The sequence below is a fragment of the Oncorhynchus gorbuscha genome, linkage group LG03, assembly GCF_021184085.1.
Source record: "Oncorhynchus gorbuscha isolate QuinsamMale2020 ecotype Even-year linkage group LG03, OgorEven_v1.0, whole genome shotgun sequence".
Classification (NCBI taxonomy): Eukaryota; Metazoa; Chordata; class Actinopteri; order Salmoniformes; family Salmonidae; genus Oncorhynchus; species Oncorhynchus gorbuscha.
The window spans coordinates 68,753,162-68,773,806 of record NC_060175.1 but is presented as its reverse complement, the minus strand read 5'-3'; the positions used below and the strand labels follow the sequence as shown (position 1 = coordinate 68,773,806).

The 20,645-nt window shown below is 46.5% G+C and overlaps 1 protein-coding gene across 1 annotated transcript in view; it reads right to left on the bottom strand.

Moving 5' to 3' along the window:
• Positions 1–1,592: 1,592 nt before the first annotated feature.
• The window catches only part of LOC124031786 (protein bassoon-like), a 236,661-nt gene continuing 217,608 nt past the window's right edge, over positions 1,593–20,645 (bottom strand). The window contains exons 6-13 of the mRNA XM_046343444.1: positions 18,186–19,818; positions 16,014–16,852; positions 14,588–14,696; positions 8,052–8,183; positions 7,819–7,874; positions 7,459–7,603; positions 7,088–7,180; positions 1,593–2,979 (exon numbers count right to left, since the gene is read on the bottom strand). Coding sequence (XP_046199400.1) covers positions 7,834–7,874; positions 8,052–8,183; positions 14,588–14,696; positions 16,014–16,852; positions 18,186–19,818 — 2,754 coding nt within the window. The 3' untranslated portion in view covers positions 1,593–2,979; positions 7,088–7,180; positions 7,459–7,603; positions 7,819–7,833. The remainder of the gene's footprint in view (positions 2,980–7,087; positions 7,181–7,458; positions 7,604–7,818; positions 7,875–8,051; positions 8,184–14,587; positions 14,697–16,013; positions 16,853–18,185; positions 19,819–20,645) is intronic.

Genomic DNA, 20,645 nt, shown 5'->3' with positions numbered 1-20,645 from the left:
GTAATAGGATGATGAGAAACACACACATACTCACACATACACACAGACATCAGGAACGTAACTATACTGAAGTGACTGTTACTGAGATTTTGCCGGAGCATGCTTCATCCCAGCGTCCACACACAGAGAGAGAGAGAGAGACAATATACATCAGGTTTGGGATCCCATCAGTAGGCCTCTGTAGCATCGGAGTGCCTGACCAGTCCCACCTGACCAGTCCAACTACACTGCACTGCAAAGAACAGCAGGATGAACACTGACCTGAGAGGTTTCTGTGACAACTGTCAACATCTTGGGGTTTGCAGTTTGGTCGCAAAAACAAAAGGCAAATAACTATCGGTGACTGAACCAACTGTATCTTTGACTCTTCAGCGTCTAACGCTCCAAACACCTTGAACGTGCACATAAGTCATATCGCCATATGTGAGTGTGCACAGACTAGGTTTCTCCAGTGTGTCAACCTCAGTATATTTGAAACACATATATATGTACTACTTGTCAGTAAGTATTATCTCTTTTCCCTTTTGTCTTCTTTTGGATATTAAAACATTTGTAGTTAGCCAGAGAACATGAAAACCCATTGATGATGATGACAGTCAACAAAAGAATGCTAAAGTACTTCAAGTCAGATTCAATGGTGATTTGCACTGGTTTGTATTCAGTGCCTCTCTGCTGTCTTGCAGTGCTCACATATCAAAATGGGCAGATATTATGTGCCTTGTCTGGGCAGTAACAAAGTACAAGAATGGATTTCCAGGGTCGTATTCATTAGAGCACACTGTTGCAAAACGTTTTACAATGGAAAATGAAAATTAGAGTTTCTTATTGGACAATTTCAGGTAGTCCCTCCCTGTTTCAGTCCATTGTTTCTTCGGTTTGGTGCCTAGTGAATCTGACCCAGGTGTGGCCCTGTTAAGATGTGATAGCAGAAAATTTCACAACTCAGATATACAGACAGAGGCAACACATTCCTGACCACTGATTTTCTTTTAAATGACACAAGACTGTGCTCTTTACTGACTTCCTTCCACATACTATTGCATTTTCATTATTAAAAATCATAAATCAATAAATAACGTAATCAATTATTATGGCAACCATAAACACATAAATGTATGAAAAATAAATCATATAAATCATTTCAAGCCTAAAAGTAAAACAACATACAAAAATATTAAATGAATCTCACAGCTGTTGTTCCAGCTGACATCATTATCACATAAAAAAAAGTCTGCAATGGAAATAAGCTTTATGGACATAACATGGAGTACAAAAATAAGATATTTAAGTCACTTTACTCGAAATAAAAACAATGGCATGATTAAGGCGAGTCCGCTATCATGTAACAGAAAATCAGGCAAATACAGAGCGAGAACAAAAAACTGTTGTAAAAAAAAATACTAAAATAAAAAAAACACCAGAGATCCAAACGTTGTGGGAAGGTTCAGAAACACTATGAACCCAAACGTTGTGGGGAAGGTTCAGAAACACTATGAACCCAAACGTTTCAGAAACACTATGAACCCAAACGGAAGGTTCAGAAACACTATGAACCCAAACGTTGTTCAGGAACCCAAACGAAGGTTCAGAAACACTATGAACCCAAACGTTGTGGGAAGGTTCAGAAACACTATGAACCCAAACGTTGTGGGAAGGTTCAGAAACACTATGAACCCAAACGTTGTGGGAAGGTTCAGAAACACTATGAACCCAAACGTTGTGGGAAGGTTCAGAAACACTATGAACCCAAACGTTGTGGGAAGGTTCAGAAACACTATGAACCCAAACGTTGTGGGAAGGTTCAGAAACACTATGAACCCAAATGTTCCGGGGATGTTTTTTATTTTCGAATTAATGGCTCGGCAATGGAAAAACTAGCCACATTCGGCTCTCATGGTTCAACCAAAACCTCCCGAATGATGATTCTCCCATTCTGTAGCCAGATTCAGTGTTATGTCCACCTTGTCTTCTTTTGGAGTTTTTTAAAAATTAGTTTTATTATTAACCAGTGTCTTATGGCCTCTGTGATTGAAATGGTGAACAGTGTAAGGTCTTGGATATAAAGTTCCATGCATTCAAAATCCTAAATCCACTATACACTTCTTAGACACATAAAAAAAAAGAATGAGTCAGCATAAAAAAAAGGTGCCTTCTTTCATTCTGGAATGTAAAGATAAAACCAGAACAAACCGTGGAGTCGTCATGCTAGTCATCCTTATTTTGTTTTTTTTCCTTTCTTCTTCTTCTTCTTCCCTAAATTGTTATCAGCATCCAAATGAAACAGGAAGTATTTAGTACCAGAAAAACCTACGAAGCGCTTCAGTTTTCTTTTCTTTATTTCGGAGATGAAAGGAGAGTGTGTCTGAGCACAGGCGTACGGAATCAAGGATCCTAACCTGCCACCATGGCCACGCCCCCTGGGATGTATTCCGCCCCCAGCAGGCAGCAGCACAACAGCCCACAGACTAGAGCAGTGGTTCCCAACCAGGGGTACTAGGACTCCTGGGAGTATTTGGCCTATCAACAGGGGGGTACTTGAGAAGACTCATGAGATAGTAGGCCGACTGGTAAAATGCACATGAGGGGGTACTTCAGGGGTACTCCGGGCAGATCCAAATTCAGTTACCCGAAAAAAGGTTGGGAACCACTGGACTAGAGGACAGCATCATCAGTGTGCTGGGGTGTCACAGTATTGTGGCTCCCTCCCATCCTCTTACAGAGCAGCTGGATGGAGTATTCCTTAGTACAGAGCCCATTCCCCAAAGGATAATGGCTGTTTGCGAGTTGGTGCTGAAAACCCGGACAGAGGCAGAGACCAGGGGGAACAGGCTCTCTATCCAGCTAGCCGCTCTCTGGAATGGTCCTCGGGGCTTGTGACCTCAGTGCAGACCACAGCCCTAGGGTGTTCTGGGGGTCCCAGGGTGTCAGGGGCCTGGTTCTTTGGCTGTGGGCATTGCAGCCTGGTGGCCTCAAAACGATCTGGAGAACGTGAACACAAAGTCAGGTGACTGGTATCCTATGAGTATCTTACCTGAATGAAACAGTAAATACATTAAATAGATCTCCAATGAACAACTTAATTAAATCATTCTGTGGAAATAAGCGTTCTAAATGAACCCTCTCATTATCTGCAGAGTTGAGCATATGATTAGAACAGAGTGAAATCCCATGATTCAACACTAGATGGCAGAAGAGCAGAAGAAAAACAGAACTGAACTGTACAGTGTGCTGAGGCCTGTGCAGGTTATGTAATTATACTACCTCTCTATTACATTACACTCAGTTTATCCTCAGTAAAACACATTTAACAAAATATTAACAGTAACAACCATCCATTGAATATTGTGACTGTAAGGGCATGGCAGGCTACATGTAGGCTCTCTCTCACCGAATCGGACATAAACACAGCAGAACAGTCCATTTCGCAGACAGCTCTAAACACAAGATGGTTCACTGTGCATGAGGCTCCATTCATTCCATCAGCGGCACCAATATCTGTCCATGAGAACGCTAATGCTGAGAGAGACAGACTGGGGCTGTGGTCACATGAGGTGGTTAGTCATCACGGCGCGGTTGGCTGCAACACCTTGCACTACGGATACAGCGTGAGTCTCCGTCTCAGGCAGCACACTGCCATTCCTGACAGCCGGACCCCGACGGACACACTGTATGTCGCCGACGGATAATGCACCAGTCACACAACGGGCTTCAAAAGCATCTTCTCCAGAAGGAAATCAACCACGCTTAGATGTATTATTTAAGGAGACGTTGTGTTCGCTTCCGGGAACGTCTCCACTGAGAGGACAGCCGTATATGATTACAGAGCATTATGGGTGCTGTAGTTGTGTTTCATGTAGCATGATGTACAACATGAGCCAGTGAGAGTATATATTTAAGGAGATGTGACTGGGTGTTGTGCTAAATGAAGGCGTGTTAATCAGATACACTAGGGGAAGCTACGGTAAAGCCTGTTAAGGCGTTCTGCTTGAGCTTGTCTAACAGGACCCCATGGGGACAGCCATTCAAAACCGAAGTTCCAGTTCTCAACACTAGGGTTTTTTATATTGGGTTCATTGGGTTGCTATGATGTAATGTACTGTAACATGGTCTCTCTCTCTCCCTTTCTCTCTCATATTCTGTGCACTGCTGCCCCACTTTGGTAGAAGGAAGCCTCTGTGAGCGTAGTGGTCAATTCCTAAAATGTCTGTGTGTTCCTGCACAATTTGATGTGCGTGATATTCCTGCCTTCCTGCGAGTCTCAGTAGATGCCAGGTGATCCACACGGTAATGCTATCTTCAATTATGCTATGTTAAGCATGAGGGGTCTGTTCAGGTGTCACGTTACAGTACGTTTAGATATCACATCGAAACTTATTGTGTGGAACAGTTAGCTGCTCGCCGTATTCATTACATTTACATCCCAGTGACCCTAAAAGGCCGTGACCTTAACGGGCACACTGGGAGAGCAGGGCTCCGATGTCACAATTTCACAACACAATTCAAAAACAATCAGGGATGCTCTCTTCTGTCACAAAGGCAACGATGCTATAATTTAAACAAACGTTGTGGTTGTTCCGTTTGCTCCTCCAACGCTGCTCGCCTTGGTTCCACAGCTTTATTCTTGGGCCGAGTTAATTACTCTAGAGAGGTCATATGACAGTGCTGGTTTGTCATTTTCAACGTAGCATAGCCATCATACATTACTGCTGCGCGATATGAAATCTGTTACGCACCATGGGGGAAGAGGAGGAGGTAGGGAGATGAGGAGGAGGCAGAGAGATGAGGAGGAGGTAGAGAGATGAGGAGGAGGCAGAGAGATGAGGAGGAGGTAGGGAGATGAGGAGGAGGCAGAGAGATGAGGAGGAGGTAGAGAGATGAGGAGGAGGCAGAGAGATGAGGAGGAGGCAGAGAGATGAGGAGGAGGTAGGGAGATGAGGAGGAGGCAGAGAGATGAGGAGGAGGCAGAGAGATGAGGAGGAGGTAGAGAGATGAGGAGGAGGCAGAGAGATGAGGAGGAGGCAGAGAGATGAGGAGGAGGCAGAGAGATGAGGAGGAGGCAGAGAGATGAGGAGGAGGCAGAGAGATGAGGAGGAGGCAGAGAGATGAGGAGGAGGCAGAGAGATGAGGAGGATGTAGGGAGATGAGGAGGAGGCAGAGAGATGAGGAGGAGGCAGAGAGATGAGGAGGAGGAGGATGAGAGAGGCAGAGAGATGAGGAGGAGGTAGAGAGATGAGGAGGAGGCAGAGAGATGAGAGGAGGCAGAGAGAGAGGAGGTAGAGAGAAGATGAGGAGGTAGAGAGAAGAGGGATGTAGGAGGTAGGAGAGAAGAGGAGGAGGCAGAGAGAAGAGGAGGAGGTAGAGAGATGAGGAGGAGGTAGAGAGAAGGAGGTAGAGAGAAGAGGAGGTAGAGAGATGAGGAGGAGGCAGAGAGAAGAGGAGGAGTTAGAGAGAAGAGGAGGAGGTAGAGAGATGAGGAGGTAGAGAGATGAGGAGGTAGAGAGATGAGGAGGTAGAGAGATGAGGAGGTAGAGAGAGGAGGAGGTAGAGAGAAGAGGAGGAGGTAGAGAGAAGAGGAGGAGGTAGAGAGAAGAGGAGGAGGCAGAGAGATGAGGAGGAGGCAGAGAGATGAGGAGGAGGCAGAGAGATGAGGAGGAGGTAGAGAGATGAGGAGGAGGCAGAGAGATGAGGAGGAGGTAGAGAGATGAGTTGGTAGAGAGAGAACGGAAGGTAAAGAATGGTTACTTTAGCAAACGAAGGTAAAACAGAGCCCTCTGTACTTGTAGTGGATGAACAGTGAGGAGTTGAGAAGTATACAGTGTATGCTGTGGGGTGGGGGAGTGGAGAATAAAGAGTCCCGGGGCGGAGGTGGATGGATACACAATCTTCTGGCACACATTACCACGTCACTCAATCTCATATCCATCCACGGATACTGTTACCGGCCAAAGAGCTGTTCCATAGTCAGAGAGCGTGCTCTGTTCTCCGTGAATACGATGAGTGTTGTTCATAACCGGATAACCCCCTTCATCTAATTCACCGATGCATAATTAAAAATAGCGGGCTAGCCAGAAAGTAACAATAACCTAACTATACGTGCTTGAGGGTAGAGTGTTTTGTTTAAAGGAAAAATCCACTAAACATTTTTGTGACCATTTGCTTCATGAAAGTGACATTGTGCTTCTTGAGAGTCCAATATCTTGTGCTGCGCTTGATTGCTGACTTGCGAAACATTTTGGGAATGTATCAACAGTGGACTAATGAAGAAAATACCAAACAATCGTGTTTTGAGTGGTGTTTTTCTTTAACTATTTGTCTCCCGGTGCTTTGTGATATAAAGGGACTGCAGTTGAACCACAAGATACTCTGCTGTTCAGTTACAAACTACTGTAATCAAATATGAGATGTTCTATTCTCTCTAGAAACTGGAAGAAGGGGTAGAAGATAACAAAATAGTGCTAACACTGCCAAAACGAATGACACAATGCCACAGACAGGTGTAGGTAGAATTTGCCCTGGGATTACATGCTATCTCATTGAGTCTTTCGATGTGCCTTATACCTCGGAGGTAAGGTCAAAACTCTTCATGAAGGTTGTGTCACATACATCTGGACATCGAAGGCCATTCGGCAGACTCTTCTTTAGCCCTGGTTGCCCATTGAAACGTGACCTGCGGTTGGCCCTAGAGAATCACACTGTCAATGCCAGTGTATGGATGTTACAGTAATATGGCTGTTACAGTGCACTCATGCAGAGGCTGACAGAGAGCCCATGGGTCAAGGGTCAGGGTTCCTGAAAAGGTTAGCGCAAGGTGCAGTGCTGTTTTGCAGTAAACAGTATAGACCTCCTATATGTACACAATAGCAGGAGTGACTTGACTGCAACATATTAAGAGATGAAAGAATCTAGAATCTACCTTGGCTGTGAGCTAAATATTTCCCACACCATCACTGCATAATTAACTATATTAGTAAATAATGATGCTTGTTTTGTGATAATTCTTGTGTCATTAGTGTATCACTAAGAGGTGCCCACCATCCTACTTTTTCTAATCTTAGTTGTGCTTGATGAGTCTGTGTGCACTACTTACTGTCTGGCCTGCCAGAGAAAGCAGCATTGTTTCTCTGCAATCGTGGGCTCAGGCCTGGGACACACAGCATCCATTGATTCCTGTCCTCATTGGCTGAATGGGAAAAAACAATCAATCTTAAGCTGATTGGTCATGATCATGTCAGGTTCGCTAATCTTTTCCAATTACATTTTAAAATTCTGCAACTTGAAATATACACAATACTGTATGTACTACTTACTAAGTTCAGTGTCATTTATGTTTTTCCATATTACACTACAATAAAGCCATCGGGTCTCATTGGAAAATAAATACTTTACAAAGTAGTTTTTTTAATGTAATATTCTGAAAATGAGGGAGCTTTAGGCAGGGAATAGAGATTTTGTACTCACCAGTGCGCTCAGATTTCCTCTATCGATGGCTATATCTTTCCCTCACTCCCTCTCTCTCTCTCTCTCATAGTAAAACAAAGCAGGGGTCTTCCTAGGTTTTTCTGGTACGAAGCCTCACAATGTCCTCCATAACATTTACAGACACCTGAAATCACACGATCCGTGAGACTCCCACTTGTCACTTACTGGGGTGAGCAGTCATCCTGTTCTAAAAGCCTTGTTCGGGACACAGGAGAGACACTCAAACCTGCACACAGTGCCTACAAACAATGTGCACAAAGTGGTCCGGGGGAAAAACGGAACCACCCACACAGTCAGAATCAATAGTCTTTTTACTTGGTAATGCAGGCGAACACTTACCATCATCTCAACACCTCACCACAACGAGGTGAACTTCTTGCCGAAACCGGAGATAGCTGTTGAGGGAGGGAGGGAGGGAGGGAGGGAGGGAGGGAGGGAGGGAGGGAGGGAGAGTGAGTGAGAGATTAGGCATATTGTAGCAAGGAGAATGCACCGTAAAGGTGACGTTGATGGAATAACATGAAAGTTCCACAGAGAGAGAGTAAAAACGAGTCTGAGATCCAGCATATCACCTTCTCCTAGTTTTCCTGCTGCCTCTGCAGGGTTTCCTGGTAGGACTTTAGAGAGGAGACTATCCCCCTCCATCCCCGGTTGACCTGTTGCCGCACTCCCGATGCCACTGGGTCTAGGGGCGGCCTTGGAGCCTGCAGGGAGAAGGGGGGTGGATGATGATTAGAAACTGATTCTCTGAAAATGTAAATCTTAAAATATAATTGAATCCTGATTAGTATAAACCTTGTTTGGTGTACCTTTCAATTCAAATACTTTATTTTTAACCCAGTTGATGCCATACTCCGGTTTAGTGCACACTATCACAACAATCTGAAGCCATTGCATTTATCTGGAGATGACCGCACCAGCTTTTGACATAAATCTGATTCCCAATTTGCGCTTTACAGACTGTTTCTGACCCGGGTCTCTATTTCCACAGAACTGTCTATGCAACTGTTAGCGAGGTGATGGGACTGTATAGACTATAGCAGGTATTCTCCCAGGGGTACGCGCAATGCCGTCGGGGGTACACCAAATAAAAATGTGATTCACATTTTACATTTAAAAAAAAGAATCGAACAACCCGGTTATATTTTCCAACAAATCTATACATTTGGGTGAGGTTTTTCTCTCTCCTGAGTAGCCTCGTTTCACGGCCCAAAATAAAATTTGACCATCTAGTGTTCAGCGAAATAACAACACAATGTCAAATACAGGTAGCCTCGTCAAATAATTAACATCCAATCACATTAACCGTTACTCTCTCACGGGAACTCCACTAACGGTCCGTATGTAGCCAAACGTAGCTGCTGCTCATGTTGGTATCTGTACTGATGGCGCAAAACCCATGACGGGGAGACATAGTGGAGTGGTAACGCCCGTGCAAGCAGTTTCTCCCGACGCCACTTGGGTACACTGCATCATCCAGAGAGGCTCTTGCTGCCAAGGTAATGACTGACAGCTTGAGGCCCCTGAACTCTCGTGTATTTTCTGTACTATGCAATGATATGGGCAGCAACCATGTAAGGCTTTTACAACATACAGAAGTGCGCTGGGTATCAAGGGGCAAAGTATTTACACGTTTTTTGATTTGAGAGACAAGCTTAAAGTTTTCTTTACTGACCATAATTTGGAGGTTGAATGTTTGAAGGGGTACAGGACTATAAAAGGTTTGGGAATCACTGGACTAGAGCATGTCAACACAGACACAATTGAACCGTGACACGAAAATGGCTGAAATGATTTAGCATGGTCCCTAAAGATCCTTATGAACTTTTACAACTGCACCACCGAGAGCATCCTGACTGGTTGTATCACAGTATGGTATGGCAACTGCACCACTCTCAACCTGAAGGCCCTACAGACGGTGGTGCGGGCGGCCCACTGGGGGTGTGTTCCCAGCCTGCTAAAATGATTATTGATTTGATTTATTACCACCGCTACTCTTCTATTACCATTAATATCTATCTATTTATCCTACTACTGGTCACTATTACTTCCTTTTACATGTATATATTACCATTAGTATATTACCACAAGTATTTATATATTCCTGCTACCAGTCACTTTTCAGCCCTGTTTACATGCACAGTCACAGTCAAGAGTTTGGACACACCTACTCATTCAAGGGTTTTTCTTTATTTTTGCTATTTTCTACATAACACACATGGAATCATGTAGTAACCAAAAAATGTACAAAAAAAAGTGTTAAACAGATTGTTCAAAGAAGCCACCCTTTGCCTTGATGACAGCTTTTCACACTCTTGGCATTCTCTCAACCAGCTTCACCTGGAATGCTTTTCCAAAAGTCTTGAATTCGTTTTTTTTAGGATAAAAATAAACAGAAAAGAGCTAAGCACAGGCAAACCTGGTTCAGTCTGCTTTCCAACAGACACGGGGAGACAAATTCATCTTTCAGCAGGATAATAACCTAAAACACAATATACATTGGAGTTGCTTACCAAGACAACATTGAATGATTCTGAGTGGCCTAGTTGCAGTTTTGACTTAAATCAGCTTGACAATCTATGGCAAGACTTGAAAATGGGGCCTCCCGAGTGGAGCAGTGGTCTAAGGCCCTGCATCGCAATGCTAGAGGCGTTTCTACAGACCCGGGCTCGCTCCTGGGCTGTATCACAACCGGACGTGATCGGGAGTCCCATAGGGCAGCGCACAGTTGGCCTAGCGTCGTCTGGGTGAGGTGAGGTTTTGGCCGGGGGGGCTTTACTTGGCTCAATGTGCCCTAGTGACTCCTTGTGGCGGGCAGGGCGCCTGCAGGCTGACCACGGTCGTCAGGTGAACGGTGTTTCCTCCAACACATTGGTGGCTGGCTTCCGGGTTAAGCGGGCAGGTGTTAAGAAGCGCGTTTTTGCGGGTCATGTTTCGTAGGACGCATGACTTGACCTTTGCCTGCTGAGCCCGTTGGGGAGTTGCAGCGATGAGACAAGATTAAAATTGGGGAGAATTATTATTAAACATTTTTAGCCAAATACATTTAAACTCAGTTTTTCACAATTCCTGACATTTCATCCTCGTAACAATTCCCTATCTTAGGTCAGTTAGGATCACCACGTTATTTTAAGAATGTGAAATGTCAGAATAATAGTAGAGAGAATGATTTATTCAGCTTTTATTTCTTTCATCACATTCCCAGTGGGTCAGAAGTTTACATACACTCAATTAGAATTTGGTAGCATTGCCTTTAAATTGTTTAACTTGGGTCAAACGTTTTGGGTTGCCTTCCACAAGCTTCCCACAATAAGTTGGGTAGGTTTTGTCCCATTCCTCCTGACAGAGCTGGTGTAACTGAGTCAGGTTTGTAGGCCTCCTTGCTCGCACATGCTTTTTCAGTTCGGCCCACACATTTTCTATAGAATTGAGGTCAGGGCTTTGTGATGGCTACTCCAATACCTTGACTTTGTTGTCATTTTGCCACAACTTTGGAAGTATGCTTGGGGTAATTGTCCATTTGGAAGACCCATTTGCGAACATGCTTTAACTTCCTGACTGATGTCTTAAAATGCTGCTTCAATATATCCACACTACTTTCCTACCTCATGATGCCATCTATTTTTGAAGTACACATGTCCCTCCTGCAACGTAGCACCCCCACAACAAGATGCTGTTGGGATGGTGTTCTCGGCTTGCAAGCCTCCCTCTTTTTCCTTCATCCAGAAAGTATGATATTTGTCCCCATATACAGTTGCAAACCGTAGTCTGGTTTATTTATGGCAGTTTTGGAGCATTGGCTTCTTCCTTGCTGAGCGGCCTTTCAGGTTATGTCGATATAGGACTTCCTTGCTGAGCGGCCTTTCAGGTTATGTCGATATAGGACTCTGTGGATATAGATACTTTTGTACCTGTTTCCTCCAGCATTTTCACAAGGTCCTTTGCTGTTGTTCTGGGATTGATTTGCACTTTTCGCACCAAAGTTTGTTCGTCTCTAGGAGACAGAACGTGTCTCCTTCCTGAGCGGTATGACGGCTGCGTGGTCCCATGGTGTTTATACTTGCGTACTATTGTTTGTACAGATGACCGTGGTACCTTCAGGCGTTTGGAAATTGCTCCCAAGGATGAACCAGACTTGTGGAGGTCTACAATTTTTTCCTGAGATCTTGGCTGATTTCTTTGGATTTTTCCATGATGTCAAGCAAAGAGGCACTGAGTTTGAAGGTAGACCTAGAAATGCATCCACCGGTACACCTCCAATTGACTCAAATTATGTCAATTAGCCTATCAGAAGCTTCTAAAGCCATGACATCATTTTCTGGAATTTTCCGAGCTGTTTATAGGCACAGTCAATTTAAGTGTAAGGAAACTTCTGACACACTAGAATTGTGATACAGTGAATTATAAGTAAAATAATCTGTCTGTAAACAATTGTTGGAAAAATTACTTGTGTCATGCACGAAGTAGATGTCCCAGCCGACTTGCCAAAACTATAGTTTGTTAACAAGAAATTTGTGAAGTGGTTGAAAAACGAGTTTTATTGACTCCAACCTAAGTGTATGTAAATTTCCAACTCTGGTTGTTTCTCTCTCTATATTATACGTGAGAGGGGATACCCGGGAAAAGATTTCTTGAATTGAAATCACTTGGAGCTGATTTCCTGTTGTTTATACAGTATTTTATGTCCAGAATTATTGCGCAGATAAATTTGGGTCATATCTACCTCTAATGCTCCAGTATCCCTGCACATTGTACAGTCGTGGCCAAAAGTTTTGAGAATGACACAAATATTAATTTCCACAAAGTTCGCTGCTTCAGTGTCTTTAGATATTTTTGTCAGATGTTACTATGGAATACTGAAGTATAATTACAAGCATTTCATTAGTGTCAAAGGCTTTTATTGAGAATTACATGAAGTTGATGCAAAGAGTCAATATTTGCAATATTTGACCCTTCTTTTTCAAGACCTCTGCAATCCGCCCTGGCATGTGGTCAATTAACTTCTGGGCAACATCCTGACTGATGGCAGCCCATTCTTGCATAATCAATGCTTGGAGTTTGTCAGAATTTGTGGGGTTTTGTTTGTCCACCCGCCTCTTGAGGATTGACCACAAGTCCTCAATGGGATTAAGGTCTGGGGAGTTTCCTGGCCCTTGACCCAAAATATCGATGTTCTGTTCCCCGAGCAACTTAGTTATCACTTTTGCCTTATGACAAGGTGCTCCATCATGCTCGAAAAGGCATTGTTCGTCACCAAATTGTTCCTGGAAGAAGTTGCTCCCGTAGGATGTGTTGGAACCATTCTTTATTTATGCCTGACCCAAACAATCAGAAAGGGGATTCATCAGAGAAAATGACTTTACCCCAGTCCTCAGCAGTCCAATCCCTGTACCTTTTGCAGAATATCAGTCTGTCCCTGATGTTTTTCCTGGAGAGAAGTGAATTATTTGCTGCCCTTCTTGACACCAGGCCATCCTCCAAAAGTCTTGCGTGCAGATGCACTCACACCTGTCTGCTGCCATTCCTGAGCAAGCTCTATACTGGTGGTGCCCAGATCCCGCAGCTGAATCAACTTTAGGAGACGGTCCTGGCGCTTGCTGGACTTTCTTGGGCGCCCTGAAGCCTTCTTCACAACAGTTGAACCGCTCTCCTTGAAGTTCTTGATGATCTGATAAATGGTTGATTCAGGTGCAATCTTACTGGCAGCAATATCCTTGCCTGTGAAGCCCTTTATGTGCAAAGCAATGATGACGGCACGTGTTTCCTTGCACGTGACCATGGTTGACAGAGGAAGAACAATGATTCCAAGCACCACCCTCCTTTTGAAGCTTCCAGTCAATCAGCATGACAGAGTGATCTCCAGCCTTGTCCTCGTCAACACTCACACCTGTGTTAATGAGAGAATCACTGACATGAGGTCAGCTGGTCCTTTTGTGGCAGGGTTGAAATGCAGTGGAAATGTTTTTGGGGGATTCAGTTCATTTGCATGGCAAAGAGGGACTTTGCAATTAATTGCAATTCATCTGATCACTCTTCATAACATTCTGGAGTATATGCAAATTGCCATCATACAAACTGAGGCAGCAGACTTTGTGAAAATTAATATTTGTGTCATTCTCAAAACTTTTGGCCACGATTGTACATTTGGTACTGACACTGACCCTGGAAATAGCTTCCTCTCGTATTTCTTATTTTTTTAGTGAAAAAAAAAATGTGTTACACAATTTTGATATTGAACACTGCACTGTTGGGGAGGGCTTGCAAGTTAAGCATTTCTCTATATTTGGGCATGTGACAAATGAAACTTGAAGTTGAAATTAACTTTCCCTCTGTGTTTCCAAAGTTAGGGATATCCATCAACTTTCCAAAGCCTTCTCAGAATGAATGCCTGCGATTAAACAGGACACCGGTGATACCTGATTACGTAACACTCTCTTTCTCTCTCTCTCTCTGTGTGTGTGTGTGTGTGTGTGTGTGTGTGTGTGTGTGTGTGTGTGTGTGTGTGTGTGTGTGTGTGTGTGTGTGTGTGTGTGTGTGTGTGTGTGTGTGTGTGTGTGTGTGTGTGTGTGTGTGTGTGTGTGTGTGTGTGTGTGTGTGTGTGTGTGTGTGTGTGTGTGTGTGTGTGTGTGTGTGTGCGTGCGTGCGTACATCTGTCTGTCTTCCTGTTGGTCTGTCTGTCTGTTTTGTCTGTGGGAGATTGACTAATGTATGCCTACACTCTAAGAAATGCTTGGGTAAAAACAATCCAATTTGGGTTATTTGGGAACCCAGTGCTGGGTGAATAATGGAAAGAACACAGGCTGGGTGAATAATGACCCAGCCAGTCGGGTTATACCCGAACATTGGTTAATTCAACCATCAGTTGTGTTTTTATTCACTTCCATGCTAGGTCTTTTTTGAAAAGTAATCCCTTATTTTCAGGAATCGTGGTCTATTAGGTGTGCGGCTGGGCCAACTCAGTGACCCAATGCATTCAACCCAGCAGTTGGGTCATCCCAACAACCCAGAATGTTTTAGAGTGTAGGAGAGAACAAGTGTACTAATCATTCTCGGGGAAATGTTCAGTGGGTAGAGCAGGAGCAGTTTGAGTGCATACAGGGGTGTTTACCTATTCCTGTGAGTGGGGGTTGAGGTGTTTTTGCAGGTTGGGCTGCCCCTCCTATGACAGCTTTGGCCCCTATGGCAGTCACAGGGGGTGTGTTTGCGACAGGTGCTTGCTGGAAGAGCGAGACGGAGACAAAGAGACGAGGAACACGGTTAAACGTGGCAAACTGGCTCATTTTGTTCTGATGCACTGAAAAATGTGATTCATATCATGTTAACCACCTACTGTAAAATACCATGCCAAAACTTCCTTTGAAAGACAGAATGATGCAGAATGAGTATTATCAATGCCAGAGATCATTGGGCTGAAAAGAGTTTCATGCTTCCTCCCTGCAAACCAACCAGCCGTGCATCTAAGCGTGCATCTAGATTTACAAACTGGGAATATGATCTCTGTAAGGGGTTAATGGAACAAATATAACATCATTCGCTTAGCATTGTGGACGTTTGCCAAATAACAACACAGGATAGGTTTTGCATTCACTTTACCCGGCAAACGGATACATTCCATTCATTTCAACCCTCAATTAGCATTTTGAAGAAATGATGTTTAATCACTCATCGGGCCTTTCAGAGAGAACAGGCGCCATGACAGTTCAATTGAATGTGGTACGGGATGAATGTGATTGGATGTATATGATTCTCTAACAACTGTATTTCTATTTGGAGCATGGAACCATCTTTCAGAACCATATCTCAGTCTGCACATAAGAATGATGATCATACACAATATGGAATATTTCATTTTACGTTATCAGTATAGGCTATAGCACAGAGATCCTATAATTCCTATAATTCAGGTTCTCTATGGCCTAGAGTACAGGGTTAGATGCAAAACACAACACATAGCCAAAAATCGTTTGCACGTTGTATAGTTCTGTATATTATAAACATGTTGATGTATTCAGAGACATAAGAAAACAAACGGTAACGGGAGGACAGGGAATGATTTGCAGTGGAAGACATTTTGGGGGATGAATCTCTCTCCTCCATCTGTGGACTAGACAGAGGCTGTTACACTGCCACTATCTACAGCCACAGTGCTAATCACAAGACCAGATAATGTCTGCCAACAGGATTTCACACACATTTAAATAAAACCTCTTCTCACAATGATGTGCTAGGCCTTATCAGAGAGACAGAGAGAGAGGCGGTAGAGAGGGAGATGGAGAGAGAATGAGAGAGAGGGGAGGTGGAAGAGAGGAAAAGGAGGAGGGAGACAGACGAAAAAGAGGCAAGAAAGAGATGAGAGGGAGAGATGCCACCAGAGACCTCTAAAGCCGCCTCAACGCGTGAAATAATACTCTACACACATTTACAGTGATTCTCATGTAGATGGTAGATTTGAATAATCATGACACTTTCAATCCAGAGTCACTGATTGTTTGTAACCACACTTGCAATGCACTATGTCACAGTCCTGTACTCACCGCAGTTAGTGGCAGTTGCCCCAGTGGGCCTCCTGCCTGTGGCTGGCGACCGGCTTGACCAGGACCAAGCTGACCAGGCTTGGCCTGTAGACCCTGCTGGGCTTGGGCCAGGCCCAGAGGCTGCTGGCCCCCAGGAGTGGTGCCTGCAGGGGTGGTGCCTGTCTGTCGTGCCGCCAAGGTCTGGGGCTGCTGCTGCAGCTGGGTGCGTTGGCCTTGCTGCAGCCCGTCCTGCTGGGAGGTAGGACCCTGTCCCCTGGAGCCCGGGGGCCCACCGGCGGATCCTGGCACACGGCCAGAGCTGCCCTGGCCCCTGGAGGAGGAAGGAGGGTGACCCTGGAGTTCTTGCTGCTTCCTGGAGGAAGTCCGCCCATCGTGCGAGGATGAGGACTTGGAGGAGCGGCCCTGGCTGTGGTGGTGGCCCGACGGGTCCCTGGAGTAGTCCGATGAGTGATACCCCCCCTGGGAGCGCGGGTCACCCCTCTTCCCTGACGAGGACATCTGGCGGGAGTCGTGGCGCATGGACGGGTCTTTGGGGTGGCCCTTGGAGGAGCGCGAGGTGCGCGGTTCGTCCGAGTGGCGGGACGAGGCGGAGTGTCTCCCAGAACTGGTGCTGCCGTGGTGGCGATGGTCTCGCGAGGTGGAAGATTGGCGGCTGTGGCCGTACTCGTCCTGGGGCCACAGGTCCTCCTCTGGGGGCTCGTCATAGTCGTGGTAGGTGTGCTTGACGTGGCGGCTACGGCCGGACGAGGAGTGGCCACCACTGCCATAGTGGCGGGAGCTAGAGCGCAGGTCCCTGGGCTTCTCAAACCAGTCCGTCTCTTCCTGGCCAAGATGGTAGGCTTTGGAAACCAAGAGTAGATCACAGTCAATCTCCAAGTCTGACGGCGACAGAGGCATGCAGACTGAGGCCATGCAAAAGAAGAACAGGAAGGCAAGAATAGAAAGAGAAAGGAAAAAACTAAAGAGAATTCAAGATTTACACCCATGCAAAAACAAGACACATAAAACAAGAAAACAAATGTAAAACACTGATGAAAAAAAATCACAAAATAAGTTCATCACAACAAGTAAATGAAACAACTTTGACAAGACGACGGTTTTGTGTGAAAAAAAGTTGTGCATCTCTCAGAATAACATGCAAGTGAAAAGAAAGTTGACGAACTAAGTGAAGAAATTGGACGTGGCTGTTCATGCAGATAGCACAGACAGTCAGTCAGTCGGGACGTGAGCAGCCAGAATACGACTTGAGACACAAAACCAGCACAGCATGCAACGACTCTCTCTCTTTCTCTCATCTAGCCTTATCTTTGGTTGGGTGGGGGATGTTTATTCGTGGGCAGAGACTGGCATTCAGCACTCATTTACCTTCACTGTCCGAAACAGCGCAATGCATATCGTCTATAATGTAAGAATTGTCGGGCTTGTAGACGTGTGTCCGGGGCAAGTCTCTCATGTGATCCTGCACGTCAGGCATGGAGTGGCTGTAGTCGTACTGGCCATAATACTGACTACTACGGCTGTCGTACAGCTCTGGGCCCAGGGAGGAGGCCCTCACATGAACACCCATGGGGCTGAGAGGGCTCTCCTCCGAAGAATACTGAGAGCGCATGGGGGGTCTGCCCCGGCTATAGCTCGCCCTGTACGATGAGCGCTCCTTGTCCCCATCTCTCTCGTAGGAGCGGCTGCGGTAGCCGGCGTAGTCCCGGGACGAGATCTTGTCCATGCCGTAGCCCGTGGAGCGCGAACGGCCTGAGGTGTAGTACATGCGCTCCTCCGGATAGGAGTATCTCTTCTGCTCGTAGGCGCTCTTCCTCAGGCTGTGGGCCATGTCGTCCTGCAGCTTCCTGGCCCGCGACGCCACGCTGAAGCTGCCGCCGCCCGACGTGCTCGCGGCGTAGGAGGCCAGGTCTGCCTCCACATCGCGTGCTTCCTCGATGGGGGAGAACTTGGAGATCTTCTGCTCCTCGCCTTGCTTGCGGTGCTTGCTGCGCTTGGAGGACATGACGGCCGGAGCCAGGCTCTTGGAGGCGTGCTTCTGGACACCGGGGCGCTGTGCACCGTGTTTGGTGTAGTCATCATAGTAATAGGAGGACCCCCCACCCATGCTAGTGCTGCTGCTGCCCACTACTCGGCCGTATGTGTCTGACCCTCGTGGGTGGTAACTGCTCTTACCCCTGCTGTGGTGCTCATACAGGTCTTCCTCCCTGGTCAGCTCGTCCTCCGGCCTGCCGTAGGAGCTTCCTCCTCTCGCCGGACCGCTCTCCCCTGCGTAGCGTCCACCGTGGCCATCGCTCCGGTGCATGTCCACTGTGCCGCCCAGGCCCTCCTTGGTCAGCTCACTGATGTCATCGCACATGACGTAGTTCCTTGGGACATTCTGCTCCAGGCTTGCGGGACCATAGAGACCGTCCTGTGCGTAGGTAGAGGGGCTGTCAACTGAGTGCAGACGGTCAGATGGAGTGCCATGGCCATAGCTGTTGGCCACTGTCGCAGTGTATTGGCCATAGGAGCTGGCTGTAGTGGTGGTGTAGCCATAGGTGTTAGCTGTGGTGGTGGTATATTGGCCATACGTACTGGCCGGGGTGGAAGTGTACTGCTGCCCGTATGTGTTGGATACTGTCGTGGTGTACTGGCCATATGTACTGGAGACTGCCGTAGAGTATGGCCCATAAGTGTTGACCATGGTGGTACCACCAGTATACTGTCCGTATGGGGGTGCCCCACTGGAGGAGGAGTACATGGTGTCTTGGGCCGTGGTGTTCACCCCTACAGTGGGGTTGCTTACAACCTCATAATTGGTGGGCATCTTATGCTCCAGGTCAGCCAGCGAGGTCTGTCTCGGTCTCTGGTGGACAGTGAGGATGTCTACCTGGGGCTGGTAGGGAGTGATCTGCCCAGGGCCAGCTGGGTAGGACACCTGACTGGGGTATGGAGAGGTGTGGGTGGGGTAGGGAGGTTGGCCAGGCTGGGCATGCTGGAATCCCTGGTGGCTAGGCTGTTGCTGTTGCTGAGGCAGTGGGTGCACACACTGCTCTGTCGGGTAGGGGGGATGGCTCTGTGGGAATGTGTGGGAGGAGAAGGAATGGGTCTGGTAGGATGGGGGAGGATGTTGGGTCTGCAGGGGGGTGGGCTGGGGGAGAGCCGCTGCCTGGGACACTGAAGGGTAGGGGGGCTGATTGAAGGCTGCAGTCTGGTAAGGGGTGCCGGGCTGGGGAGCTGGAGCTGGAGCTGGCTGGCTCAGGGTGTGGTAGGACTGGTAGGAGACGAAGGAGGAGGTGGGAGGAAACTGGGCGGCTGTGTTGAAATCGCTGGTGAACTGGCTCATTGGTGCTGTGCTGGGTCTGGTCAGCACCCCGTTGCTCTCATAGGAAGCTACAGCGGCCGCCAGCCGCAGGTTATTCAGCTCGCTGTCTGACATGTAGTCTCGCGGGTCGCCCATGCAGCGCAGATAGGCCATATCCCTCCTCTCCCTCTCCTTCACCAGGGTCTCCTTGCGCTGATGGATGCCCAGCTCTAGGTATCGCAGCTTGGCATCAATCTCCTTCTCCTCCTCCTCCAGCTCCTGCTGCTGCTTGCGAAGCTTGGTGGACTCCTGCTCCACAGCCTTCAGCTCGTGGGTGAGGTCCTTCAGCAGGCTGGCTTTGGCTGCCAGACCTGGCCTGGTTCCGGCCCTCAGGGAGGGCACGGACGGCATGTACATCTGGGGGAGGGCCGGTGTGATGATGGGGAGGTGGCTTTCCTCTGGAGGGGGGCTGGGCAGGGTCCTCTTCACCTTCCTCAGGGCACTCTGCTGCAGGGCGGCCAGCTGCAGGGAGACAGGGGCCAGGGCCATGAGAGCAGGGGTTAGGGAAAGAGCTTGCACAATAGAGCATCACACATGTGACAGAGATATGTATTGTTCCTCAAGGACGATACGAAAAACAAGGTACATTCTTAAAGTGTGATTACACATTACATTACTTAATGTGCCTGTGCAAAAGAGAAAAGCAATAAACAGATTGCTGTAAACTGAAACTTGATAAATACTGTATCAATATTTTTGCTTTTTTGTGTGTTTTTTTTGTTGCTTTAAATGGCATTGCTACAGTTACATAACAGTACAAATGTCTATAATTGAACATTTCCACGAACATTTCTCTCTCTATTATGTAACATCCTCAGCCATACCACAACTGTGCATGCAGCACGAAGTGGGGAAAGAATAAAACGTAATGGTAATTCAATTTAGATTCCATTGGGAGTCAAATGAATCACAGCCATAGTCTCAAGAAAGGTCTGGGTAGATAGCCCCAGTATCTGTCAGCAACATGAATGTTTAATTAACTAGGACCATTTCATAAAGATGCTCCCACAATAGCAGCTCTACATAAACCTCAGCAAATGTTTTACAATCATGCACTTCTCTTCAGCAATTCTAGCATAATCTATGAGTAGGGTATAAAATACATTCCTCTCCGCTCTTAAATTGTCTTCAAATCCTCTATATTTATGAAATCAACCAACTTCAAGTCTGTTGTTTGTCATCCAATTCAAAATGAATCTACTCCCTGTTTATTATCAAATGCTATTCAAATTCAAAACACAGGTTTATCATTACGCTACAAGAACTGCCACAGATCTCCACACCCCTTT